Here is a 27,958-nt window from a genome sequence, read left to right on the forward strand (position 1 = left end):
CCATCTCTGAAGTCTGCTCATGGCCACCATCTCAGGCAGACCCTGAGCTATAAGAGCCTCTGATTGTCTTCCTCCAACTGACCTACAGTATTGCCCCCAGAGGGGCCATCCTTAAACACATTGGGTCACCATTTACTCAGAGCCATAAGTGTCCTCCTCTGGCCCCTTAGTAATCTGATCTTGCCTTCCTTTCTAACCTCGGCTCCCAGTACACACCCTGCCCTGCCATCCATCCAGCCCATTTGCTCCCATTGCTTCTTGCTCATTTGCCCCACCTCTCCTCTCTACCAATACAAATCTCCCTTTAAGCTGAAATCCGGTCATGATGAGCCACTGCTCAGATCCCTTCTATGGGTCTCCTCTCAGGTCATCTCTGAGCTCGTAGGTATGGCTCACATGGTCCTCCGGGATTTGGTCTCTCCCTGGTTTTCAAGCCTCATTGGCTGCCCCTCCTTCCTTCACTCCATATGCCCCAGTTATAATGAGCTACTTGGTGGCCACCAATGCACCACGCTTTCTCATGTCCTTCTGCCTTAGCACATACTGCCTCCTCTGCCTGGAAAGTCATGCCTCCTTCATTGGCCTGGTCAACTCCTACACCAGTTTAGGGCCCAATCAGGTGTCACCTCTTTTGTCAAGCCTCCCTGGCCAGACTAAATGTCCCCATTTCACTTGTGCTCACCTTAGTGATGGCACAACCACCCTGTGATGCCGCTGTCTGTTCACTCCTCCGTCTTTGACACTAAACTGTGAGCTGCTGGAGGTCCCCTTCACTTCATTCCCAGTAATGAAGTGCACTGGTAATGCAACGGGGAACAAAACAGACCAAGCCCCTGCTACTCGGTTGAGTGGCTGGATGAAGGCATGAACGCATAATGAATAAATGAATGAGCGAAAGAAATTTTGGTCACATCCTACCTGGACTTCACACTTAATTAAATTCTATCTTAAATTGAGTACAAATGGCTTCATGTCTATTGGCACTATCTTTAGCTGTGCAGTAAGCTGCGGTGGCTGGATGATGGCTTCAGTTTTGTGCTCCTGTGACCTTGGCGAGCACAGTGTTGTCCGAGACAGCAACGCCAGCTGACTGAAAGTCTCCTTGACTCCAGAGTGGCCGCTCGTGGGGATCCTTTTAGCAAATGGAGAAGCTTGGTCTTACAGAAAGGAAAGGACTCTGGGAATGAGGAGATGGTGGAGATTTTCCTTCTCATCACAACACTCTTATCCTAAGATAAGAATGGCAGTGGGATGGATCACTGACTTCCCCAAAGACTCCCAATGACATGCCTTTCCTCTTTGTCTTCACCAACTTAGGGAAATGTTCCTTAACTATCCCATCACCCATCCAATTGCCCAACATCCAGAACACCTTCCCCACAGAATATTCTCAAAATCGCTGTGTTTATCAATGAAAGGTCTTTTTCGTTTCGTTTCTCCATTAGACCAGTGTTTCCAAATGTCACTGACCATCGTGATTTTGCCCTAAATGCGTCTCTCTCCTGTCATTATTTACTTTACATTGTTCCTTAAATTCATCTACTTAAAAAGTAAATGTTAAATCAGTAAACTTGAAAAGCTCTTTATGTTCAATAAATTTTAAATTGCCAGTATAAATTGTAGTGCTATAGTGGAAAAAGTCTCATGAGTCATAAATAGAAGGTAACTCTAAAAATACATAACTATTAAAAAGAAAATGTTTATCCTTATACCACTTAAGATGATCTTCATCAGTGCTATCTACACCATATTTTAGGAAACACTATATTAGACTTCAAAGAGGTGTTTTTCAAGGCTGGGGAGTTAAAAATTCTGAGGCCAGACCCCACCCCCAGGGACTGTGGTTTAATTAGTCCCTGCAGCTTGGGCATTGACATTTTTAAGTGGCCAGGTAATTCTAACATGCAGCTGCAATTGAGAAGCATTGCTCAAAACCAGCAGTTATTCGAGTGTGCTCCCAGGACCAGCAGGATCAGCATCGTGGGGAACTTGTTAGAAATGTAAATTTTGGGCCCCACCCCAGACTACTGAACCAAAAACTCAGGGGGTGGGGCACAGCGATCTGTGTTTTCTATAAGAGCTCCTGGTGGTCCTGAAGCAGCCACAATTTGAGAACCCCTGCTCTGAACCAGGTGACACTGGGCAAAATCTCTGAGCCCTAGGACCTGGTTTGTGTCTATCAGGAGGGTTCGAGCTGGACGATCTTTGCTCCGATTCTCCCGGGGACCTCTACCATCCCACTCCAGCCTTCTGTGCGGTTGGCAGTGAATCCTGCAGACCCCAGAACAGCATCACTCGACTTGCCCAGAGTCTGGGGGAGTGGAAGGACTGTCCCCTCTGTGGCAGATGTTACCTCTCTTTAAAGTCGTCCGCACCCGCCTGGATATTCTCTGTCTGAAGCATGAGCCGGGCATTTTCCAGGACTGCCTCGCCCACCTAGAAAGATCACACACATCAGAGGATACGAGGCCACTGGACCGTCTTCCCTCCCTTCCCACCGTGACTTGCACCGGGCAGAGGTTCTGGGGAACTTAGAGCACCTTTCTTATAGCAAATATTTTTAGAATTCAAGTGTCTCTCTCCAAAAAGGTGGGGAGGAGATAAACGATAAAGCATAAAATCTGGATGTCTTTTAAGGGCCTTTAGAGTTGGATTTTTAGAGCTAAAATATTATTCAAAGGCAGATTTGTTCATTGCCCCTGTCATAATGCGGAGCTTTCAACTACCAGTGAAGTTTCTGGCTCCTTAAATGAAGATTCCCTGGTTTGACTTAGTGGCTCTTCACATTTTCTGGTCATGGATGTCCTTGAAAAGCTGATGAAATCTCTAGTTCAGTGCTGCCCAATAGAACTTTCCGTGATGATGGAACTCTTCTATGTCTGCACCATCCATCACAGCGCCCTGACATGGCTACTGAACACTCACCATGTGGCAAGGATGACTGAGGAACTAAAAATTTAATATTATCTAAATTTAATTTATCATTATTTTTTATTTTTAAAGACTTTTTTTGACACACAGAGAGAGATAGTGAGAGCAGGAACACAAGCAGGGGAGTGGGAGAGGGAGAAGTAGGCTTCCTGAGGAGCAGGGAGCTCAATGCGGGGCTCGATCCCAGGATCCTGGGATCATGACCTGAGCAGAAGGCAGACACTTAACTGACTGAGCCGCCCAGGCGGCCCAATTTATTGTTATTTTTAATAGATTTTGGGGGGTGGAGAGAGAGAGCACACATGAACTGGGGGGAGGAGGGCAGAGAAACAGGGAGAGAATCTTTTTTTTTTTTTTTTTTTTAAAGATTTTATTTATTTATTTGACAGAGAGAGACACAGCGAGAGAGGGAACACAAGCAGGGGGAGTGGGAGAGGGAGAAGCAGGCTCCCCGCAGAGCAGGGAGCCCGATGCGGGACTCGATCCCAGGACCCTGGGATCATGACCTGAGCCGAAGGCAGTCGCTTAACCGACTGAGCCACCCAGGCGCCCTGGGGAGAGAATCTTAAGTAGGCTCCACGCTCAGCACAGAGCCCGACTCGGGGCTCGATCTCAGGACCCTGAGATCATGACCTCAGCCAAAGTCAAGAGTCTGATGCTTAAACGACTGAGCCACTCAGGTGCCCCTGTTTAAATTTAATTTAAATTTGAATAGCCACCTGTGGCCAGTGGCCATCATATTAGCATGGTTCTAGAATTTTATCCACTGTCAAAACATACATATGGGGGCGCCTGGGTGGCTCAGTTGGTTAAGCAACTGCCTTCTGCTCGGGTCATGATCCCGGAGTCCTGGGATCGAGTCCCACATCGGGCTCCCAGCTCAGCGGAGAGCCTGCTTCTCCCTCTGACCCTCTCCCCTCTCATGCTGTTTCTCTCTCTCTCTCTCTCTCAAATAAATAAATAAATAAATAAAAATCTTAAAAAAAACATACATATGAACATAAACACTGTGCATACAGTTGGGGGTTTCATGGAGCCACGGAGTGGTTTTTCAAAACCAGCTCCCCAAACCCTACAGAATGTACCCAAGATTTTGTTTTTATTTAGGTATGGTGAGGCGAACAGATCAGGAGATGACTGACATTGAAAAGATGTTACTCACAGTTCCCAAGGGGAGGGGCAGCCCCACCATGCAGGGCCAGAGGAGGAAGTACCAGGGTTGGTTGCAAAAGGTTGAGAGGAAAGCGTGGGCAAAAAGCCTTTATTGTAGTTTTCATGGGAAGGAACTGGTGAGGCAAGGTAAACAGTCGAGCAGGTTTAGGACTGGGTAGTTTGGAGAATTTCAGCCGTCTCTGGGCCCCTGGGGTGGTCTCCAGCCACCTGGGATGCTTAGGGCAGAGGAACACTGCCTCCTGGAGTGTAAGAGCCAGAAAGAGGAGGCGGGTGGGGGTATGTGCTCAGGATCCGCTGGTCTGCACAGCAAAAGCATGGCAAGTGGTTTACTATCTCAAAGGTTCGCTAGCTCTGCGAGGGGTGGTCTCACCCTAACAGCAAGGCCCCAGATGCCAGAGCATGAAGAACACAGAAAAAGTGAAAATAGAATTAATATTGTTGAATATAGTTATTCCAGCCGGCCATGGCTACCTGAGGCGTCCCTGAGGATTGTCTTTGGCTGCTCTGGCCGAGCCCTCTCCTCAGCCTCCTTCACACAGCGGCAGTCCCCACATTCGGGAGCCCCCTTTCCCGTCTTTGGATGCAACTTTGCCAATGCCATTTTTCAGATGACAAACTCGACGCCAAAGGCAATCACCCTGCTCGAGTTCTCACAATGATGCCCGTGGCAAATGCCTCGTTCTAGTGCAGGACACCGAATCATAGCGGGTGTCTAGACTGTGGGCTGGAACACGACTGCTTTGGAAAATAAAAGGCCTATCAGAATCAAGAGAGACACTCATTGGGGAGGATTGTTTTCTGTCTTTTTCCTGTAATGGGACAGCCAGGACTCCTGGTCCCTCTTTGGGCTGCATCACGGAGATAAAGAGCTACCTTGCCCACTGGCACGAGGAAGGTCACCAAACCAAACCAAACCAAACCATCTCCCATGCCCATGTCCTGAGCTTTCCCTGCCGAGCCCCGTAAGCTGAGTGGAGCTGAGCAGATTGTGGGCTCAACCCTGAAGGCCTGGAGAACGTCGGTGGCCGAGCACTCTGCGGTCAGGCCTGCAGAAGAAATGTCAACTGCACTTAAAACTGTGGGACCTGCACATTGGCCACCTGGTCCCCTCACATTTATGGTTGAAGCAGATGCAAATTAACTTCACCTCTCTGATCATCTTATCTGTCTGGGAGTGAAGGCAAGATGAATACCAAATATGAATATGTACGGTCACTAGGCTGATGCTGTGAATACGAGCACACTTGCTCATAACCCTGGAACCACTCCTGCCCTCTTTTCTCATAGGAAAGAGTACGAACCAATGTCAGAGTTGCACTGCAGGGTGAACTTTAAGCGCATGGCGTGCTGGGAAGGCCAGCAGGGGACCACCTCTCCTCCCCTTCTCTCTCCTCTGCCCAAACACAGCCGACTCCTACCATCAGCACATGATGACGGTTTCCTCTGTGGAACATGACTTAACACCAGGTCTCCTGTCTGTCATAGCCGCATCGGTGCGAATTGGTGTGTGAGATTAGGTGGGCTGGAGGGACTAGGACTCAGGATTTGTAAGTTTTGCTGGAGAAACAAAAGATGCCTTCAAAGCATACAATTCAATGGAGGAGAAGAGCCGGGCTGAGTGCTGTGGGGAGGGGCTGCCAGAAGCCAAGGTCGACATGGCTTTGTCCCGAGAGGGATGCTACAGGCAGGGGCAAGGGTGGGTTCACTGCCGGCTGGTGTTAATTCGAACTGCTCTTGGCTTGGAGTGCAGCTGCCTTAAGTTCCCTCCCTGGAACTGTCTTGCTCTCGCCTCCATGTGGAGGAGTCCTCAGCACACTTGGAGACACCAGTTGTTCTCCAAGTGTGGCCCCTGGGGCAGCAGCATCAGCACCACCTGAAGCCTGTGAGGAAGGCAAACTCTCAGACCCTACCTCAGATGTCTGACTCTGAGGCTCTGGAGTGGGGCCCGACAATCCGTGTTTGAAAAGCTTTCCAGGGGCTCGCAGCGCGCACGCGGCTTGGAGAACCCCAGCTTTGCACGGACCTGCCTCCAGTCCTGCCCGTGCTGCCTCCCGGGCTGCTCCTGGCATTTCTCCATGTCCTTGCCTGTGTCAGCGCCTATTCCTAGAACACCTCGTTTTACCACCTCACGCCCCTAGGCCTTGCCGCTGACAAGCCCTACCCCACTTTAATGCTCATCTCAAACGTGCCTTCCTCTGCAAAGATTTTTTATTTATCTGCTCACCCATTCTTGCGTTCATTTCTTCAGCACATTGTTTCCTCTGTGCCGGGCTCTGTGCTGGTTGTGGGGGAATCAGCAGCGACTGGAGGGGGTGCAGTGAGAAGGATAGGCAAAGGCCAGATCCAGGAGGCAGGGCCTCGGGAGCAAGGGAAGGAGGTGGGATTTGCTGGGAAGCCCGTGAAAGGTTTTGGGCCAGGCACAGGTGTGATCTGCACGGTCGGTGGGTCCCCTGAGTCCTGAGGGAAGGGGAGATTGTCGGACACAGGGGACCGTGCCGAGGGCCCAGCCAGGAAGCTCTGCAAAAGCCCCAGGGAGTTGGTGGCTGCTTTGACTAGGGCGCTTAGAGGGGCCACGAAGAGAAGCAGACAGGTTTAAGACTTATTTTGCCGAAGGAACAGATGGGTTTTGGTGATGGAGCAGTTGCAAAAAGAGGGAAAGAAAAGAATTAAGGATGACTTCTAAGTTTTTAGCCCCCACTCCTGGGTGCATGGCGCCTTGGCTGACTCTCTTCCTCCCCTCGTTGGATCAGTCCTGCATCGGAGTCACACCCTGAGCTGCGTACCACACTGAGTAGACAATGACCTCATTCACGAACCCAGTTCCTCCACTCAGCGGCTTGGGCCAGTTGCTTGGATAATTCTAAGATTCGGTCCCCTCATCCATAAAATGAGGATGATACTGCTCCCTACCTGCCAGGGAGGCTTCAAGGATTAGAGGGGCCACTGCAGGTAAAGCGCTCGGCCGGCTGCCAGGCACCGAGTAGGTGTTCCGTGCACGGCGGCTATTATTATCACTGCTATTTGCCTTAGAGCAGAGCACTTGTGATGGTCCAATGGACCTGATGCGTGTGTGCAGTCTGGCATCGTTCCTGCTCCTCCCCCAGGCAGCTGAATGAAGACTTCCATCTAGTGGCTTGGTTTTTTGTTTTTTTGTTTTGGTTTTTCCTGCCCATAGTCATTTGATAAAAGCCCTGGTCCCTGGTACTATGATGATGAGGATCGTATCCCTTCCTACTGCTATTTCCTTGCTATGGCTGTAGTTACTAAAATAAATGATGCTGGTGGGGGCAGGCGAGGAATTTGATCGTTACTGTGTTTTTAAAAAGGTGAGGACAAGCAGCATTTTTAGAAGGGTTATCATTTGGGCCCAAGGGTACAACTGATGCTTTATTTGGAGTTAAAGATCTTGGCATCCCAGCAGCTAGAGCTGCTTGTGTGGGGAGGAGGTGGGCAAGACTGGGCCCCTTGGGAAATTAGACTTGACGGGGGCCGTGGCAGGGTATAAGAGTCCCCGGAAACCCTTTACACATTTATTTGACTTTCAAGTTTAGGACGAATGCTCAGCATGACTTGTTCTAGTAATAAATGAGCAAGAAGTCATTATCTGTCCCTAGTACCCCACTGAAACTGCGTCTTTGCCATGATGGCGAAGACCGCCATGTTACCAAGCTGGACGGATGCTCCTCTGCACTCATCTTGACCTGCCGGCCACATTTGTCACGGAAGATGGACTTTTCTCTCTTGGCCTCCATGATGCAGCTCTCTCCTGCTCTTCCTTCTACTTCACTGGCAATTCTTTCTCAGTCTACCTCACTAGGTCTTTCTCCCTCATCTGACCTCCACGTGCTAGATTTTCTCAGGTTGGGTCATGGGACTTGTTCTTTTCTCCCTAAGTGACCTGGAGCAGTAGGGTATCAGTTGAATTAATGAGCCCAGCATTAGCACTGCCTCTCCATGGAGAACCAAAGCAGGGAAGACGTGGTTCCCACTCTCAGGAACACCCAGGTTCCTACCTGGCTCCGACATGAGATCACCTCCAGCACCTCCCTCTCCCTCACTTCCCAGGTCAGAGCACCACTGAGCCTCTGCCCCAGTGTGCCCTGGTTCATTCCTGCCACACTGCCCAGCCTTGGTTCGAGCCCCAGTCATCTCTTTGGTGGTTTTACCTGATTGTTGCTACCCAGGGATGGAGAGTACAAAGCCCAAGTCCACTGAGTTAAGATCGCGGCTACAGGTGGAGTTAGGGAGCATGTCATAAAGTCTAGATGGAGAGGTTGAACCATCTCAAGCATAGTTCATCCCTGAATGCAGTCACAGCCATTGAGGATCCAGGGAGGATCAGGGACACCTGAGGGCTGAGGCTGGGTCTTACTTCGGGAGGCCAGGACGGTGGACATTTCTGCATCTGTACTGCAGATAAATGACCTCATCATCGAACTGTGCTCTGTCTGAAGAATGTCTTTGTAGAAGGGGTCAGGTGAGCATGGAGTGAAGGGCCAGAACGGGTGGGTGGTGTTATGAACCATTTGGGGGCAATCAGGAACACCCTGCTCCCTACAGGTTGCCCTCTGTCTTGATGAGGACAAACCTTAGGCCTCCCCTTCCCCGGAAACCTCTGCATGCCTCCCAGGACTAGTTCTGAGCGTACCTCGCATCCTGCCCACAGCTCCCTGGGAAATAGGAGGGCCTGATTTGGACGGCAGCCACCAGTGCTGGGCACTGAAGAGTAGCCTCCTACCTCATCCTGGGTGTATGTATCCCAAAGCTTTCTTTGTCATGAGCCAGCCCTTCAGGGCCTACTTTTCTACAGACATCCTAACAAAATCTGAGTTTTGTGTGCTAGGCACATCAAGATACGTGACGCCGGGAGGCTCTGCTGGGGCAGCCAGCTGATTGAGGTCTCTCTTTCTTTCTTTGCTAGATTGAGAGCAAATGCGTTCCAACCTCCCATTCCCTTTTTTACTGCAATGACTTACTAAGATGCAAATTTGAGCTCACATTTATTCAAGAGGGTGCTCTTGAACAAACCCGCACGATTTGGGCTTTAGCTCTTCTTCACTCTCCTGCTGCAAACTGAAGTATTTTTCTAAACAGACTCAGGTCTTTCCAGCTTTCAGAACTGTGACTCCTGCTGCTGCCTCTGTATGTCATGACCCAACATGCCACCCGGCCGCCGTGCTTTCCTTCTTTGCCAGGTGAACTCTTAACCATCCTTCAAAACCCAGCTCAGGCTGCACTGGGCATCCCCTGTATGCCCCAGATCCCCTGTGGGCATATCTCTATCACTGCAAGTTGTCCTGCTGTATGTTATTCTGACCTTTTCAGCTCTCCCCACCACTGACCTGTGTGTTCCTGGGACGGGGACAGCCTCGCATCTCTGCCTCCTCAGCCCCCAGCTCAGGGCCTGGCACGTGGACACTAGATGTTCGGGGACTCAGCAGGTGAAGTAGGCTAGCTGAGTGAACACAGACAGGTAAGGCACGACATACTTAGATGTGTGGAGCTAAGTAGAAGATGCCTGAGAAGAGCTCAAAATCTAGAGCCAAACTTCATAAAACCCAAAATAGAAGCAACCGAACAAATCAAACCCGAACATTTTTACCACACTTCCACACTTTATGCCATGATCAGCTCTTTGCAGTCAGGCTGTCATTTAACCCCTGCGCCCAACACCAGTGGCCATACAGAGTGGGTGCACACTCGGTCTGCAGATGAGGAGCCGAGACCCAGGAGTTCAAGTGACTTGCCCACAGCGCCAAGTGGCCCAGCTGAATTTCATCCATGTCCGCCAGACTCCACAACCCATGCTTTTTTTTTTTTCTTCCCCCTACAAAAACCCCACTCTTTATTATGGGACATTTCAACGAGGTAAAACTATATATAAATGTAGAGAGAGATTGGAATGATGGCCCCCTGGCTCCCCACTTCCATAACTAAAATCTCATGGCTAAATTTAAATATCTCTATTCCTGCTCCCCGCCCTACTCCTGTCTGAGATTATTACATATATATCACTTCCTCTATAAATATTTCAGGAGTCATGCTCTATTTTGAACTTCTGCATTTTAATTTAAAAGGTATCAGAGTAACACATACCTTTGATCATAAAATGAAACAAGGCTGAAAAGAAAGGCTCGTGCAGAAAAACATTCCATGCCCCACATCTGCTCGTCCCACAGCCCCCGTCCCCGCAGCTTCTGCCTTTCATTTGTCCAGAGCTTCCCCCATATTTCTACATATTTTTGATTCCTTGAGTTATCAGCCACAGACATCATTTATTGACTTCCCAGCTGACAAATGAAGATTTCACTCACTCACACTCCACCACCCTTTTCCTGTCTTTATTGGCCATCTTGGTGACTTTAACTAAGAAAGCTCTATTTCTTGCTGTGTCATCATGGAGCTTCCCTTTCACATACTCGCGCTCTCTTATAGTCACAGGTGTTTTATTGTCTAAGGTCAAAGAGAAGACACAAAACCAGCTTAATTACTAACCTCCATTACTGACGCCTGTGTGAAATATAGGTCCTTTCTGCTAGGAATTATGACACAGGTGCCCTGGACTGTCAGAAGCTATGGACAGAGAGCCAAATTGTTTTATGTCCCACGTGAGCATCCTCAGGCCTGCAGAATATTGTCAGCTGCCTGATTCTTTCTCGCAGTGCTACCCTCTCCAGGGCATGTCTACACAACCCCCTGTAGCCATCTAGCCTTACCACCACGCTTGAAGCGTGAGTCTGACACTAGGTGACTCCATTTCTTCTCTTGAGAAATGGGGCCGCTCTAGCTTGGTAGTACCCGGCACGCAGTAATCCCTTAATTGGTGTTTGTTAAGTGAATAAGTGATATATGTTTAAAGAGCCAAACATATGAAATAACGATGAAAAACCAATTCACAAGCAGCAGGCTGGCAAACCTTTGGGAAGAGAAGGTGTGGAGAAACGGAGGTCTCACACACTGTTCTGGGAGGGTAAATTCAGATGGCCACTTTGGGAAGCAACTTGGCAATGCCATACAAGAGCCGCTGACAGGCACAGCCCATTCTGCTCCTAGGTACTTGCTGAGAGCAGGGTCAGAAACTTTTTCTATGAAAGGTGACAGAGGAAATATTGTAGGCTTTGTGGGCCTGCAGTTTTTGTCGCAACTACACAACCCTTCCCTTGTAGGATGAAGACAGCCGCAGACTATTAGGACGTGAATGGATGTGACCGCATTCCAATCAAACTGTAGCTATAAAAGCGAGTACCTGGTTGGATTTGGCCTGCTTATAGTAGGATGCCCACCTCTAACCTAGGGAAACTCTCCCATATGTGTACGAGAAGGTTTATGCCCTCTCCTGTTTGTGACAGAGAAAAGTGGAAGCAACCCACATCCATCAACAAAAAAAATTCATAACCTATGGTGTATATACAATGAAATACTACCTGAGTCACCATGAGCAATCGCAAAAACAAAATGAGAATTAAAGAAAGCAAGTTGCAGAGGGAAACACTATGTGGTGGTGAATTTTATGTGTCAACTATTTTATGATGGTCAGATATGGTCAAACATTATTCTAGATGTTTCTGTGAGAGTGTTTTTGGATGAGATTAATATTTAAATCGGTAGACTTTGAGTAGAGTGGATTGCCCTCTGTAATGTGGGGTGGCTTCATCCAGTCAGTTGAAAACCTTAATAGAACAAAGACTGAGTGCCCCCCCCCCACCGACAACCCACCAGGGGGAAGGAAATCGGCCATCAGATAGTCTTTGGACTTGAACGGGGACATTGGTTCTTTCCTGGGTCTCCAATTGGCTGACCCCCTCTTTTTTTTAATCTTTTTTTTTTTTTTAAGATTTTATATATTTATTTGACAGAGAGAGATAGAATACAAGCAGGGTGAAGGGCAGAGGGAGAAGCAGGCTCCCCGTTGAGCAAGGAGCCGGACGTGGGACTTGATCCCAGGACCCGGGGATCATGACCTGAGCCGAAGGCAGACGCTTCACCAACTGAGCCACCCAGGCATCCCCCGGCTGACCCCTTAATCTGGAGCATCTAGCCTCCATTATCCTGTGAGCCAATTCCTTAAAATAAATCTCTTTCTCTCTATATAAACATCCTACTGGCTCTGTTTCTCTGGAGAACCCTAATACACAGTATGATACAACTTAATATAAAGTTTAAGATCATGCAAAACAATCCTATAAAGGGTTTATATACATATATGGTAAAACTGGAACAACATTGGTGGGAATGATAAATGCCAAATTTAGAGCAGTCGTGGCCTCTGGGGAGGGGAATGGAATCAGGACAGAGCACAAATGAGGTTTCCATTGAAATCTTTGGTTTCATGTTTAAATATGAAAGGTCTGTAGCAAATAACATTAAGGTTGACAATTCTGGATGCTGAGCACCGTTTTTATATGTTTGGAATAGTTCATAATTAAGAAGGAAACAATGAGCTAACATAAAGAAAACAACTAGGAGAAGCAATGTAGCACAGCGAATGTTATGTGATAGGTCCCTAACGTGCAGAGAGGGAGACTGGCTGGAGAAGGCAGGTCAGAGATGAGTAGACGAGGTGGAGGGCAGCGGAGAGCCTCTAGAGCTCCAGAGGGCCTCCTTGGGCCCCAGGGATGACGATGGATTGGGACTGGCTGTGCACTCGGGTCCAGGGCCGGGCAGGAGGTGTGGGCACGTGGGAACTAGAACAGCGCGGTGAATGGGCGGAGGCAGTGCGCAGTGGCTTCGCAGGTGTGGGTCCGCCGTGGGGTCATGGTCACAGTCGCTGGAGCTCTCCCAGCACTTTGTATTTACCCTAAGGGGGCCCTTCAGAAATGGTTATTCCCGATTTCCTTCTGACAAGATTTGATTCCTGGGTGCTGGCCAGAGTCAGAGGAATTCGTCTTCTCGCTGGAGACTTGTTGAGGCTTAAACCAAATTAGGAGCTCTTCTTTCCTATTTCAGGGGTGGCTGCTGGAGCAGACAGTCAGTGCTCAGCCCTGCGGGGGTTTTAAAACACTTTTGTACGCCCCCAGGTTCTGCTGCTTTTCTCTTCCCACAACCTGCACTTGGGTTCTGCTTCTTGGGAATCTGTCGGGGGACAAGTATGCTTCTCCACCTCCTGCTTTGCACCCCAGAAGCCCTCAAGAATGCCTCAAGCCTTGGTCTGTCTAGGGCAGAGCTGGGCACACAGGTTCTGGAACCAAACTGCCCAGGTTGAAAGTCTTGTCTCTATCCCTGCGTAGCTGTGTGACCTTGGGAAAAGTTATTTAACTGCTCTGTTCAGTTTCCTCGTCTTCAAAAAAAAGGAGTCATAAAAGTATTGGCTTTGGGGGGCCTGGGTGGCTCAGTCGTTAAGTGTCTGCCTTCGGCTCAGGTCATGATCCCAGGGTCCTGGGATCGAGCCCCGCATCAGGCTCCCTGCTCCGCAGGAAGCCTGCTTCTCCCTCTCCCACTCCCCCTGCTTGTGTTCCCTCTCTCGCTCTCTGTCAAATAAACAAATAAAAATCTTAAAAATAAAAAAAAAGTATTGGCCTCATAGGGTTGTTGTGAGGTTGAGTGGAATTAAGATATGCAAGAACTTCAGAACACATAATAGGTGCACATAGTAGGTGCCCAATAAATGTCAGCTGTGTCCCTCTCCACTAGAGATTAGCATGGAGGGAGCAGAATGACAGCACTGTTTAAACAGCGTTTCTCTCTTCCCCACACTTGTTTAAGGTACACGCCCGTGGGAGACATAGAGTGTTAGAGCAAGAAGTAAAGAGCTAAACTGTGGGCTGCCTCCCACATGGGACGTGGGGTGAGGCCTCTGCAGAATTCTCTGCCATCACCTTCCAGGAAACCTCAACTCAGCAATTTCACAACACAGTCTTAGAATGCAAAGGGCTCTTGGAGATCATGAAAGATGAAGACCCGAGGCCCAGAGAGGTGTGGTGGCTTACCACAGGCCCCGGGGCAGGTCCTTTGCCCTTGAGAGTCCAGTAGCAAGGACTCATGGGGAGACCACAGGCTGTGATCAGAGAGACAGGGCCTCAGACCCTGTCTTTGTCACTTGGGGACTGCAATGCTCTACAAGTCTCCCTATCTAGGAAATTTTCTGTCTAGGGTTGCAAGACGATTAGGAGAAATATATGTGTTACAACACGATGGTAACTGGGCTGGGAGGTCCTGCACTCCTCGATGAGGCCCCAAAGGGGCACCCATCCCGGGCACAGAGGTGGAGCCTGCAACAGGCATGGCGGCCTGGGCTCATTTGAGAGGGCTCCTGCCCAAGAGGGCAGCCTGCAAAGGTGAGGGGCGGCCTGGGGGGCAGCAGCTGAAGGAGGGGCTTCCCCTTGCAGGGGGCCCAGTAGGGGAGTCTTAGAAGAACCCAGAAAAGGGTCCCTAAGAGAAAGAATCTGGTTTAAACTTTAGCCAGACCCAGAGGCGGCGAAGCCACCTCACAACAGCATGTCTCAAGGAAGAACTCTCCAGTCGTCTTTCCCTCTCCTTTCCCCCTGCTTGCACTTTGGTCAGGTTGAAAGAGCAGTGGGAAGTGAGGGTAGGAGAACTGCAAGAAAGAGCTGGCTGCTGGGCCTGTGCTGGGAGAAGGGGGGACATGAGGGTTGACGTGTTGAATAATATACCGACTAGACCTTATATTTACTGGCTTGAGACTGTGTTTTGTGACTTAAAATGAACATGGAATTTTTAGTTACTGACAAGTGATCAGGAAAGTCATGAGACCATCTGTGTTTTCAACCAGGGGTAGGAGACAGTATTTACCTCCCAATGAACAGGTCAAAAGGGACCTTGGAAGAGGTTCTTCTCAAACCAAAGCTGTTTCTTTCCTTTTTTTTTTTTTTTTTAAGATTTATTTATTTGAGAGAAGGAGAGTGCGAGCGGGAGGAGGGGCAGAGAGGGAGACAAGCAGACTCCCCACTGAGCAGGGAGCCTGACTTAAGGCTCGATCCCAGGACCCTGAGATCATGATCTGAGCTGAAACCAAGAGTCAGGTACTTAACCGACTGAGCCACCCAAACCAAAGCTCCTTTTGTAACTATCTCTTGAGTCCTTCGTTTCAATGTATAGTTGACATCCATCAGATGCCCAGCACTGTGCTTGGCACGAGCAGGCACTCAACAATGTGTGGATTTAATGACTCATCATCCCTCTTAGACCTCAGGTCCTGGAGTCTGAGAATTTTGCTGTGTTCTATTTGAATTCCCATAGTTCCTGGTACACAGTAGACCCACTCTCAATGCCTGATGAATGAACATAATAAAACTGAATTCTGTGCCAGCCCCACAGCAGCTACCATGACAAATATTACCCTGTCAAGACTGCTGGTAAGGAGGGAGGCAGGGCCAACGCATGCCAACATCACTAACGATTCTGTACTTACATGTGACACTAATTACACCCACGGACTGAGAATCTGCAGCCTAATCTCTGACACTGACAAAGCCTTTTCCCACTCACGTTATTCTCCTTAAATTTCAAAAAGGTCAGGGCCATGGTGGCAGGTATAATTATCTCCCTCTTTTTGCAGATAAGGAAGTTGCAGGTGGGAGAGATTAGGGACCTGGGTGAAGCATTTGGTGAGTTGAGACTGGGAGGAGGTGGCAGACACAGGACTCCTGACTCCAAACGCAAGCTCTGACCTAAAGCCCAAAGTCACAGAAAATGCAACTAACAGAGAAAAGGAGGGGTGGTTTCTCCATCATAAATGGAAGCAGGAGAGAGTAAGAGCAGACTTGCTGGCTAATATATGTGAAGTCTCAGGGCATGGTGAAATTTTATGGTTGATTTATAATCCTCAGAAAATCGGGAGCCATCATGGAAATTCTGACCTAAACAGAGAGACAGCAGGGCAGCATGAACTGCATGGCTGGCCTTTCAGTCAGGGTGGCATTGGCAGCAAAGGGATGGTGGTAGGTGTCCAAAACTTAACACAAATGACTTTTTGCAACGTGGGTGACTAGGTATGCAAGATAGTGCTCAGGGCAGCTATAAGGTGGCGCCATTTGCCAAGAGAACTGGGTCAGAGACAGCAGTGTGGGACTCCCCCCATCTCCAGGAGCCAGTTGGAGAGCCCTGGGGGGCGGGGGGAGGCTAATAAAACTGTTGTTTGGGGGGGGAAGATGGCAGAGGAGTAGGGGACCCTATTTCAACTGGTCCTCAGAATTGAGCTGGATATCTACCAGACCACTCTGAGCACCCATGAAACCAGCCTGAGATATAAGAAGATCTGGGTCTCTACAAACAGAATATCGCAGGCAGTTGGTTTTGAGGTATGAATCGGGGAGCCATGATTCCGCGGGCAGATATCGGAGGATAAACGGCAGCGGGAGGGTGCCTGGCCATGGGGATCCTACACCGCCGGTGAGTGACAGCCTTGCACGCTGGGGATGGGCACAGACTCGCAGAACGGTAGCGGCGGGGAAAGGACTTTAGGGCAGCCCCCGGGTTGGAAACCCGGAGTGGCGGGGTTGCGCGGGCGAACTGGGAGCGGCTGGTGGTTTTAGAAGTACAAAGGGCAGAGACGTGCCCCGACCTGGAGGCAGGACTGGGAGCGCTGCGGAGGGGCGCACAACCCAGGCCGCTGCAGTTTATAGCAGCACGGACAGAAACGGAGACGGTGTGGCCTGGAGAGCTCACTGAAGAACAGACTGCGGTCTCTGCTCTGAGGCAGAGGGTTGGAAACGGTCTCTTCCGCTATGACTCACGGAAGAGACGCGGAAAGCCACCAGGGAAAGCCGCCAGAGAACAAAAGCCCCAAAGACTGATTCCCACTGAGCCCATCCCCCGCCACAGGGGGGCAGGGCAACCCCCCCCAAACAGGGTTGCCTGAGTAACAGCGCGGCAGGCCCCTCCCCAAGAAGACAGGCTGGGAAAACAAGAGGCCAGCAACCCTAAGGTCCCAAAAAAACAGGTGCATCTTGCTTGGGTTCTGGTCAATAATTTGGACTCTATACATTCTCTCAAACACCCATCATCAGAATGACTAGGAGGAGGAGCCCCCAAAATAGAAAAGACTCAGAGATTATGACTTACGCTGCAGATTTACAAATGGATGCAGATATAACCAAGATGTCGGAGATGGAATTCAGGCTAGCAATTGTGAAGACAATGGCTAGAATGGAGAAATCAATTAATGGCAACATAGAGTCTCTAAGGGCAGAAATGAAAGGTGAATTGGCAGAACTTAAAAATACTATCAATGAGATCCAATCCAATCTAGATAATCTAACAGCTGGGGTAACTGAGACAGAAGAGAGAATAAGTGACCTGGAAGACAATATAATAGATAAAAAGGGAAAAGAGGAGGCCAGGGAAAAACAACTCAGAATCCATGAAAATAGAATCAGAGAAATAAGTGACACCATGAAGCGTTCCAATGTCAGAATAATTGGAATCCCGGAGGGAGTGGAGAGAGAGAGAGGACTAGAAGATGTATTTCAGCAAATCGTAGCTGAGAACTTCCCTAACCTGGGGAATGAAACAAACATTCTTGTCCTAGAGGCAGAGAGGACCCCTCCCAAGATCAAGGAAAACAGGCCAACACCCCGGCATGTAATAGTAAAACTTGCAAATCTTAGAACCAAGGAAACCATCTTAAGGGCAGTTAGGGGGAAGAGATTCCTTACTTACAGAGGGGGGAACATCAGAATAACGTCAGACCTATCCAGAGAGACCTGGCAAGCCAGAAAGGCCTGACAAGACATATTCAGGGTACTAAATGAGAAGAACTTGCAGCCAAGAATACTTTATCCGGCAAGGCTGTCATTTAGAATGGATGGAGAGATGCAGAGCTTCCACGACTGGCAGAAACTGAAAGAATGTGACCACTAAGCCAGCCCTGCAAGAAATATTAAGGGGGGTTCTATAAAAGGAGAAAGACCCCAAGAGTGAGCTACAACAGAAATTTACAGGGACAATCTATAAAAACAACGTCTTCACAGGCAACATGATGACAATTAATTCATATCTTTCAATAATCACTCTCAACGTGAATGGCCTAAACGCTCCCATAAAACAGCAAAGGGTTGCAGATTGGCTAAAAAGACAGGACCCATCCATACGCTGCCTACAAGAGACTCATTTTGAACCTAAAGATACATCCAGACTGAAAGTGAAGGGATGGAGATCCATCTTCCATGCCAGCAGACCTCAAAAGAAAGCTGGGGTAGCAATTCTTATATCAGACAAATTAGATTTTAAACTAAAGTCTGTAATTAGAGACACAGAAGGACACTATATCATTCTTAAAGGGTCTATCCAACAAGAAGATCTAACAATTGTAAATACCTATGCCCCCAACATGGGAGCAGCCATCTACATAAGCCAACTGTTAACCAAAATAAAGAGTCATATTGATAACAATACGTTGATTGTAGGAGACCTCAATACTCCACTCTCAGCAATGGACAGATGATCTAAGCAGAAAATCAACAAAGAAACAAGAGCTTTAAATGATACATTGGACCAGATGGACCTCATAGATATTTACAGAACATTCCACCCTAAAACAACAGAATACTCATTCTTCTCAAACGCACGTGGAACTTTCTCCAGAATAGACCACATACTGGGTCACAAATCAGGTCTCCACCGATACCAAAAGCTTGAGATTATTCCCTGCATATTCTCAGACCACAATGCTTTAAAACTGGAACTCAATCACAAGAAAAAATTTGGCAGAAATTCAAACACTTGGAAGCTAAAGACCGCTCTGCTCAAGAATGATTGGGTCAACCAGGAAATCAAAGAAGAACTTAAACAATTCATGGAAATCAATGAGAACAAAAACACATCGGTCCAAAACCTATGGGATACTGCAAAGGCGGTCCTAAGGGGGAAATACATAGCCATCCAAGCCTCACTCAAAAAAATAAAAAAATCCTGAATTCACCAACTAACTCTACACCTTAAAGAACTAGAGAAAAAGCAACAAACGATGCCTAAGCCATGCATTAGAAGAGAAATAATAAAAATTAGAGCAGAGATCAATGAATTAGAAACCAGAAACACAGTAGATCAGATCAACGAAACTGGAAGTTGGTTCTTTGAAAGAATTAATAAGATCGAGAAACCACTGGCCAGACTTATCCAAAAGAAAAGAGAAAGGACCCAAATTAATAAAATTATGAATGAAAGGGGAGAGATCACGACTAACACCAAGAAAATAGAAACAATTCTTAGAAATTATTATCAACAACTATATGCCAATAAACTGAGCAATCTGGATGAAATGGAGGCCTTCCTGGAAACCTATAAGCTGCCAAGACTGAAACAGGAAGAAATTGACAACCTGAATAGGCCAATAACCAGTAACGAGATTGAAGCAGTGATCAAAAACCTCCCAAAAAACAAGAGTCCAGGGCCTGATGGATTCCCTGGGGAATTCTACCAAACATTCAAAGAAGAAATAATACCTATTCTACTGAAGCTGTTTCCAAAAATAGAAACAGAAGGAAAACTTCCAAACTCATTCTATGAGGCCAGCATTACCTTAATTCCCAAACCAGGCAAAGAGCCCATCAAAAAGGAGAATTTCAGACCGATATCCCTGATGAATATGGATTCCAAAATCCTCAACAAAATCCTAGCTAATAGGATCCAACAATACATTAAAAGGATCGTCCACCACGACCAAGTGGGATTTATCCCTGGGATGCAAGGGTGGTTCAACATTCGCAAATCAATCAATGTGACAGAACACATTAATAAGAGGAGGGAGAAGAACCATATGGTCCTCTCAATTGATGCAGAAAAAGCATTTGACAAAATACAACATCCTTTCCTGATTAAAACTCTCCAGAGTATAGGGATAGAGGGAACATTCCTCAAGTTTATAAAATCCATCTATGAAAAACCCACAGCGAATATCATCCTCAATGGGGAACAGCTGAGAGCCTTTCCCTTAAGATCAGGAACACGTCAAGGATGCCCACTCGCGCCACTATTGTTCAACATAGTACTAGAAGTCCTAGCAACAGCAATCAGACAACAAAAAGAAATAAAAGGTATTCAAATTGGCAAAGAAGAAAGTCAAACTCTCTCTTTTCGCAGACGACGTGATACTTTATGTGGAAAACCCAAAAGACTCCACCCCCAAATTACTAGAACTCATCCAGCAATTCAGTAATGTGGCAGGATACAAAATCAATGCACAGAAATCAGTTGCTTTCTTATACACTAACAATGCAACTGTAGAAAGAGAAATTAGAGAAACGATTCCATTTACAATAGCACCAAAAACCATAAGATATCTCAGAATAAACCTAACCAAAGAGGTAAAGGATCTATACTCTAGGAACTACAAAACACTCATGAAAGAAATTGAGGAAGACACAAAAAGATGGAAAATTATTCCATGCTCATGGATCAGAAGAATAAACATTGTTAAAATGTCTATGCTACCCAGAGCAATCTCTACCTTCAATGCCATCCCGATCAAAATTCCAATGACATTTTTCAAAGTGCTGGAACAAACAATCCTAAAATTTGTATGGAATCAGAAAAGACCCCGAATCGCCAAGGAGATGTTGAAAAAGAAAAACAAAGCTGGGGGCATCACGTTGCCCGATTTCAAGCTATATTACAAAGCTGTGATCACCAAGACAGCATGGTACTGGCACAAAAACAGATAGATAGACCAATGGAACAGAATAGAGAACCCAGATATGGACCCTCAACTCTATGGCCAAATAATCTTTGACAAAGCAGGAAAAAACATGCAATGGAAAAAAGACAGTCTCTTCAATAAATGGTGCTGGGAAAATTGGACAGCTACATGCAGAAGAATGAAACTTGACCATTCTCTAACACCATTCACAAAGATAAACTCAAAGTGGATGAAAGACCTCAATGTGAGACAGAAATCCATCAAAATCCTAGAGGAGAACACAGGCAGTAACCTCTTTGACATCGCCCACAGCAACTTCTTTTAAGATACATCTCCAAAAGCTAGTGAAACAAAAGCAAAAATGAACTTTTGGGACTTCATCAAGATAAAAAGCTTCTGCACAGCAAAGGAAACAGTCAACAAAACAAAGAGGCAACCCACAGAATGGGAGAAGATATTTGCAAATGACACTACAGATAAAGGGCTGGTATCCAAGATCTATAAAGAACTTCTCAAACTCAACACCCAAAAAACAAATAATCAAGTCAAAAAGTGGGCAGAAGATATGAAAAGACACTTCTCTGAAGAAGACATACAAATGGCTAACAGACACATGAAAAAATGTTCATTGTCATTAGCCATCAGGGAAATCCAAATCAAAACCACATTGAGATACCACCTTACACCAGTTAGAATGGCAAAAATGGACAGGGAAAGAAACCACGAATGTTGGAGAGGTTGTGGAGAAAGAGGAACCCTCTTACACTGTTGGTGGGAATGCAAGTTGGTACAGCCACTTTGGAAAACAATGTGGAGGTGCCTCAAAAATTTAAAAATAGAGCTACCCTATGACCCAGCAATTGCACTCCTGGGTATTTACCCCAAAGACACAGATGTAGTGAAAAGAAGGGCCATATGTACCCCAATGTTCATAGCAGCAATGTCCGCAATAGCCAAACTGTGGAAAGAGGCGAGATGCCCTTCAACAGATGAATGGATAAAGAAGATGTGGTCCATATATACAATGGAATATTACTCAGCCATCAGAAAGGATGTATACCCAACTTTTACATCAACATGGATGGGACTGGAGGAGATTATGCTAAGTGAAATAAGTCAAGCAGAGAAAGTCAGTTATCATATGGTTTCACTTATTTGTGGAACATATGGAATAGCATGGAGGACAGTAGGAGAAGGAAGGGAAAAATGGGGGGGGGAAATTGGAGGGAGAGATGACCCATGAGAGACTATGGACTCTGAGAAACAAACAGGGTTTTAGAGGGGAGGAGGGAGGGGGGATGGGTTAGCCCACTGATGGGTATTAAGGAGGGCACGTACTGCATGGAGCACTGGGTGTATACGAAAACAATGGATCGTGGATCACCACATCAAAAACTAATGATGTATTGTATGGTGCCTAACATAACATAATAAAATAAAAAAAAAAAAAAAAAAACCCAAAAAACCAAACTGTTGTTTTGCCAGTGGTGGGGCATAGGCCACGACCTGACCTTCAGAAGTGAAGTAGGTGGCCAATATGTACTGCCTGCTCTTGGCCCCAGCCAGCCAGTCTGCTAAGCCACAATGGCTTAGGGAACTGGGCTCCGTGGAGGGCTGCTGCTTCTCTTTAGGCTATGCACTGCTCAGAGATAATGATGAGCCCTGACAGATAGGTGTATGGCTGGAGGCTTGGGAGATCAGAGAATTCCACCCTCTCATTTTACAGATGAGGAGCCTCAGAGCAAAAGGGATTGCTACAGGGCACGGAGCAGCTAGCAGTCAGAAGTGAAAACAGACATCGGGGTCGGATGTACTTGGTGTCTTCGTGTCCTTGAAGCGCGGGTAACATGACCACCTGCTCACCAGAGTTAGGGAAGGGAATCTGGCCTGTTCCGTGTGTCTGCAAGGACACGTCAGCTTGACCCAATCTCTTCATTTAACAGTTGAGGAACCTGAGGTTCAGAGAGGTGGGGTAACTTATCCAAGATCACATAGCAACTTAGTGATGTTTACTCTATTTCTACTGTATGGATAGTACTCTCTCAGTCTTTCTGTACCATGGCTTTCTTTTCTGAACCTCAAGCTCCATGTGGTTCAATAGGATTTGGGATCTGATGCCAAGTGCTAAAGGAAGTGATAGTAAAATGGAGTAGGTACAGAGATATTGGTCATTCTGGAACTTTTAAAATGATGTTTGAGGAAATAGGATAAAATGTTGGAAATCAGGACTATAAAGTGAAAAAAAAACCCCAAAACCCAGTAGTTACTCTTATGGGTTGAATTGGGTACCACTCCAAAGACAGGTTGAAGTCCTAATCCCCAGTGCCTGTGAATGTGACCTTATTTGGAAGTAAGATCTTTGCAGATGTCATCAAGTCAAGAGGAGGTCATTAGGGTGGGCCCCAGGTCAGTATGACTGGTGTCCATATAAGAAGGACATTTGGACACAGACACACGGGGAAAGTGAAGACAGAGATGGGAGTGATGCATCTACAAGCCAGGGAATGCCAAGGATGCCAGCCACCACTGGAAGGTAGGAGAGACGTTTGGAACAGAACCTCCCTCACAGCGCCAGCAGGAACCAACCCTGCTGATACCTACATTTCCAACTTCCAGCTTCCAGAACAGAAGAGAATACAGTTCTGCGGTTTAACCCACCCAGTTTGTGGTGCTTTGTTCTGGTAGCCCCAGCGAACTAATATAGCTACCTTTTAACTGATTACTTTGCTGGGTCCTTCCATCTGTTGATGTAGCCAGTATTTCCTGTGTGTCCGTTGTGTGCCAGGCACTATCCTGGGCACCAGAGAAAGCTCGGGGAGTGAGAGATGCTCATTCCTGCCTTCCTGAAGCTTGCGTTCTACTGATCTCTGTTATCTCCCAGAGTCCTCACAATGTCCTGTGGGATAGGGATCATTCTCTGGCAACTCAGACATAAGGAAACTCACTCTGGGGGTTAGTAACTGGGCCCAGGCCTCACTTCTGGTAAGGGTAAAGCTGGGCCCGGGCTCAGCTCTGTCTGGGGCATGGCCCTGCACTCACCCGTCACTCTGTTCTACCTCATTTACTTCGTGTGCACGTGATGGCCCAGAGAGACTCCTGGGGCAAAGGAGGGTGAGACTGGCAGGCTTGTGGTTCCCAGAGGCACAGAGTGGGCCCTAAGTCATGTTCTAGTCAGGAAACTATGCCTCAGCCCCTGGCCTTGAGGGGCCCTACTTATAGCTGTGTGGGGAAGAGACCCCTCACTCCTGCTCTGTCTCCAGAGGCCTGGAGCCTCCAGCCACCTGAGGATGCGGGGGGAAGCCCAGTTTGGGGGAGGAGGTAAAACCATGGCCCTAGCAGCTAACAGCTAGGCCGTAGTACTCTCACCTGCTCTGAACAAGCACACAGTCTCAGCGATAACCAGACAGGGTCACTAAGTGATCCCGGTGGAATGAGACAGAGACGAGACTTGCTGTAATCATAGGGGAACAGAGAGGCCAGGATGCTCCGCAGCCACAAAACTCAACATCCCCCACCCCCTTACAGCCCGCACAGGTGATGAGGTTTCCTGCTGCTTACTAACGCCCGCTCTGCGCCTGCTTCCTCCCTCCCATCTCCTGGATAAAACCTGAAAGATACCCACTCATCATACCGCCCCCAATTTCTGGCAGCATCAGATGCAGAGCAAATCCTTGCTCTGAACCTTTTCCCCAGATCACCCAGCACAAGCCCAGACCTCAAAATAAGTCCTTCCAACTCCCTCTTCCTGAGATGTCCCAGGTTCTCCCTTGCTGCAGCAAGCTAATAAACTTGACTTTGTCCACCGAGAGATGTGTTCTCAGTGGTCTGTCTGGCTTTAGCAGGTGCATGCCTCACCCCCAGACCAGGAACTCTGGGGGTTGGCACTGGGGGCCCCTCCCACTGGGTGTGGCTCTTGCTGAACCCTCAGCTCTTCAAGTAGTACTTGGAACTGGAGGTTCCTGGAGGGGATCACCCTGCAGGGGACAGGGACCCAGCCCAAAATCCTGTGGAAAGCACTGATGCTGGCAGGAGTTTGGAGAGGAGGTGTCCTCCCACCCATGCTGGAGTGGTGCACCTCGGGGAGCTCCTGAACTCTGCTCAGATACAGACGTTCTGCCTCAAGGGCCGACTGCTCAGCACATTTTTCTGAGCATTGAAATCACTGAAAAAGAAAAGTAGAAATCCCTGGGGCAGGGGAGGGGGTGCTGCACCATTTCCTGGCAGCAAAGCTATTAAACTTTCAAGTCCTAGTCCTGAGCTGCCTGACAAGCTGGAAGCCGCCCAGCCTCACGCATCCTAGCTACAGCAGTTAGTTCCAGTTAAAGTGTGCTTGGCTAAGGATCAATCACGGTTTCTGACAGTTTTTTCCAAATTAAAAGAGAGAGAAGAGGAGAAAAAGGAAGCATATCTTGGTGTTTAAACTCCTCACAGAGAGCAGCTCTTGTTCACCATGACTGTCTTATCAAACAGTGGGCACTCAAAGTATATACCCTTTTAGGACCTGGGGTCTGAGGCAGGACTGACCTTGGTCTTATAAATGAGGACCACAGGAGACTTTTCATAATACTTTGGGGGTGGAAATAACATCGAGTGGGTCCTGGTGGGGACACTAATTCAAAGGGGGAACTTAATCTCTGTAGGCCTCAGTTTCTTTGTCTATAAAATGGGGGTTATGGGCTGAAATGTGTCCCCCTCAGATTCACATGTTGGAGTCCCAACTCCCAGGACCTCAGAACGCGGTTGCAGATAGAGCCTTTAAAGAGGTGATTACATTACAATGATGCTCTGAGGGTGGGGCCCCAATCCAGTTCCACCGGTTGTGAGAAGAGGAAATTTGGGCACAGATGTACAGAGAGAAGACCCTGTGAAGACACAGGGAGAAAATGGCCATCGACAAACCATGGAGAGAGGCCTCAGAAAAAACCCACAACCCTGCTGACACCTCCATCTCAGACTGCCAGCCTCCAGACCCTGAGGGAATAACGTCCGTTGTCGGAACCAGCCCTCACACTAATTCAGTGGGCATAATCCCAGCATCCTGGGTGACACAGATGTTGTCGAGAAAATCAAGGACACGGTGAATGAAAGTTCTTGTTAGTCCTTGTGTCACGCAAAATGAGTTTGGTGCCCGAGGCCTGCCATTCATAGTGAGAGTGTGGACCGTGCCATGATCTTGAGTCTTGTCACAGTACACGGTTTTGTTAGGAGACCTTGGGGGGAAATCTGTAGAACCCCCAGAGTACCTGTGCCTGCTCCAGGGGGTGGCTGGGATGTGGGCCAAAACCCCAGGAATTCGGGGTTAGTGCCTGGCAGGGCTGGCCTTAGGGTGCAGACTCTGCACCGGGGGTCCCTGGGCTCACTCCCCGTCACCTGCAGGTGGTCTGAAATATCACCAGAAGCAATTCACTTCCCAAGCAAAGCTCCTTAGGGACAGGGCCAGTGAACTCCCAAGATGCCCCAGGGCTTCACCTCCTTGTCTCATTTACTCCTCACAACCCCGCAGGAGAGTTTTCACCTTCATTATGCAGATACACCGAGGCTCTAAGTTAAGAGGCCCAGGTTTCCTTGGCAAGTAACTAATAATAAATCCAGGTGTGAGATCAGCTTCCTCCTCAGAGTTGGCTGGGAGTGGGCCTGAGGAAGGGACTCTTACCTGCCTAGTGGGAAGGAAGAGGAAGAAGGCGTGGCCCAATTGCAGGCTGGGGATGATGCCTGGAAGTGCTCCGGGCAGCAGGGCCAGGAGGAGGGGCTGTGAAGGGGTGCAAGGAGCGAGGGGGCGTGCAGGGAGGGGCAGGGTGCTGGTGAGGGCTGGCAGGTACGGGCACTCAGAATTCAGGCACAGTTCTTTGCCTCTTGTCCAACTTTGCCCTGAGTCTCCTGAAGGAGCCTTTCTAACTTCATTTCTCTCTCCATACTGTGGTGTTTCCTCTGACACATTTAGATGGTTATTCATTGGCCCTTGAAAAATATAAATAAAAATTACAAGTTGTTTTCTGATAGCAAGTTGGTTTTGTGATGGAGTTTTCCACTTCCTGTGCTCGGCTTTTCATTACCCACTGATAACAGCTGAAGTAACTTCTCATTTCTGCTGAATAATGCATTTGTGACCGTCAGCTCTATTAACTCGTTTACAACCCGATAAATGAGTCTTTATGTGCATTTCCCCAGCCAGACGATGATAAACTAGGTTTTATTTCCCTAAATTGAGTCCTCGACTTCAGGGGATCTGTATAAACCCTCTGGAGGAACACTGGGGACCCTGCGTAACATTCTGCTTGGTTCACCCATTCTTTTGATAATTCCCTGTAAAGAGCCACCACGTTTGTCCTCGGCATTTGTGCCCGCTCCCTGGATTAAATTTTAATTTAGTTCTTCTGGAGAGTGTAGCCCACTATGAGGGCTTTTCTATTGCTCCTATATGTGCTAATTTAATTTGTTGGGTTTTCGCTTTGAGAGGAGAGTGTGCAGATGAGTCTTCTCCTCTCCCCCTGGGACATGTCAGTAGCTTCTGTGAGGCTGTGAGGGCTTCACCTGCCCTGGGCCTGGTTGGAACACCCCCACTCCCGCCCCAGGTCGCTGGCAGGAGTTTTATTTATTACTTCATTTTTTAAAACCTAGGGAAAACATCCCAACACTGCAGAAAGTACACATAGCGCAAAGTACACCTGCTCCTACTCTTGTCTCCCGTCCTCACCGGAAGCATACTTTGCTACCACCCCTTCTATATGTTTCCAGACAGTCTGCTCCCCCACATTACAGAGACCCAAATAGTAGCAGAGCATACATGGGGGTTTGCAGCCTGTCTTTTTACTCAAATATATATATATATATATTGTCAGGTTTTATATATATATATATATATATGTGCTAGTCACACTTCAGTATATAACAAGCTTCCTTATTCTTTTTTTTTTTTTTTTTACAGCTGCAGAGGATTCTGCTGTGTTATTTAGTTGTATTAGACATTGAGGTTGTTGCTTGTATTTCAATGTGGCGTGGGATTTTAAGGGAGCTCCCTGCCTGTCACTTCAGGGTTCCTATTGAAAATCTTAAGTCTGGTTCTGTATTCAGCCTTGGCTGCCCATTTGTTGGTTGCCTTTTGCGGGCCGTGGCATGCCCATTCCGCGCTGGGTCTCAGAATAAAGAGGTGAGGGGGACAGAGCAGAGACCGGGAGGCGCTTGGTGCTTAGTGGTGAGAATGAAAATTCTAGGCATAAATGACGTCATCTAGCCCCGCACACTAAGGCACCTGACCACACT

At 47.8% G+C, this 27,958-nt stretch overlaps 1 protein-coding gene across 1 annotated transcript in view; it reads right to left on the reverse strand.

Moving 5' to 3' along the window:
* The window catches only part of BFSP2 (beaded filament structural protein 2), a 67,097-nt gene that overhangs the window by 27,241 nt on the left and 11,898 nt on the right, over positions 1–27,958 (reverse strand). Inside the window, exon 2 of the mRNA XM_032408687.1 lies at positions 2,354–2,436. Within this exon, the coding sequence (XP_032264578.1) occupies positions 2,354–2,436 (83 nt within the window). The remainder of the gene's footprint in view (positions 1–2,353; positions 2,437–27,958) is intronic.

This window comes from Phoca vitulina, unplaced genomic scaffold (assembly GCF_004348235.1).
Source record: "Phoca vitulina isolate PV1807 unplaced genomic scaffold, GSC_HSeal_1.0 scaffold10, whole genome shotgun sequence".
In the NCBI taxonomy this organism is placed as follows: domain Eukaryota; kingdom Metazoa; phylum Chordata; class Mammalia; order Carnivora; family Phocidae; genus Phoca; species Phoca vitulina.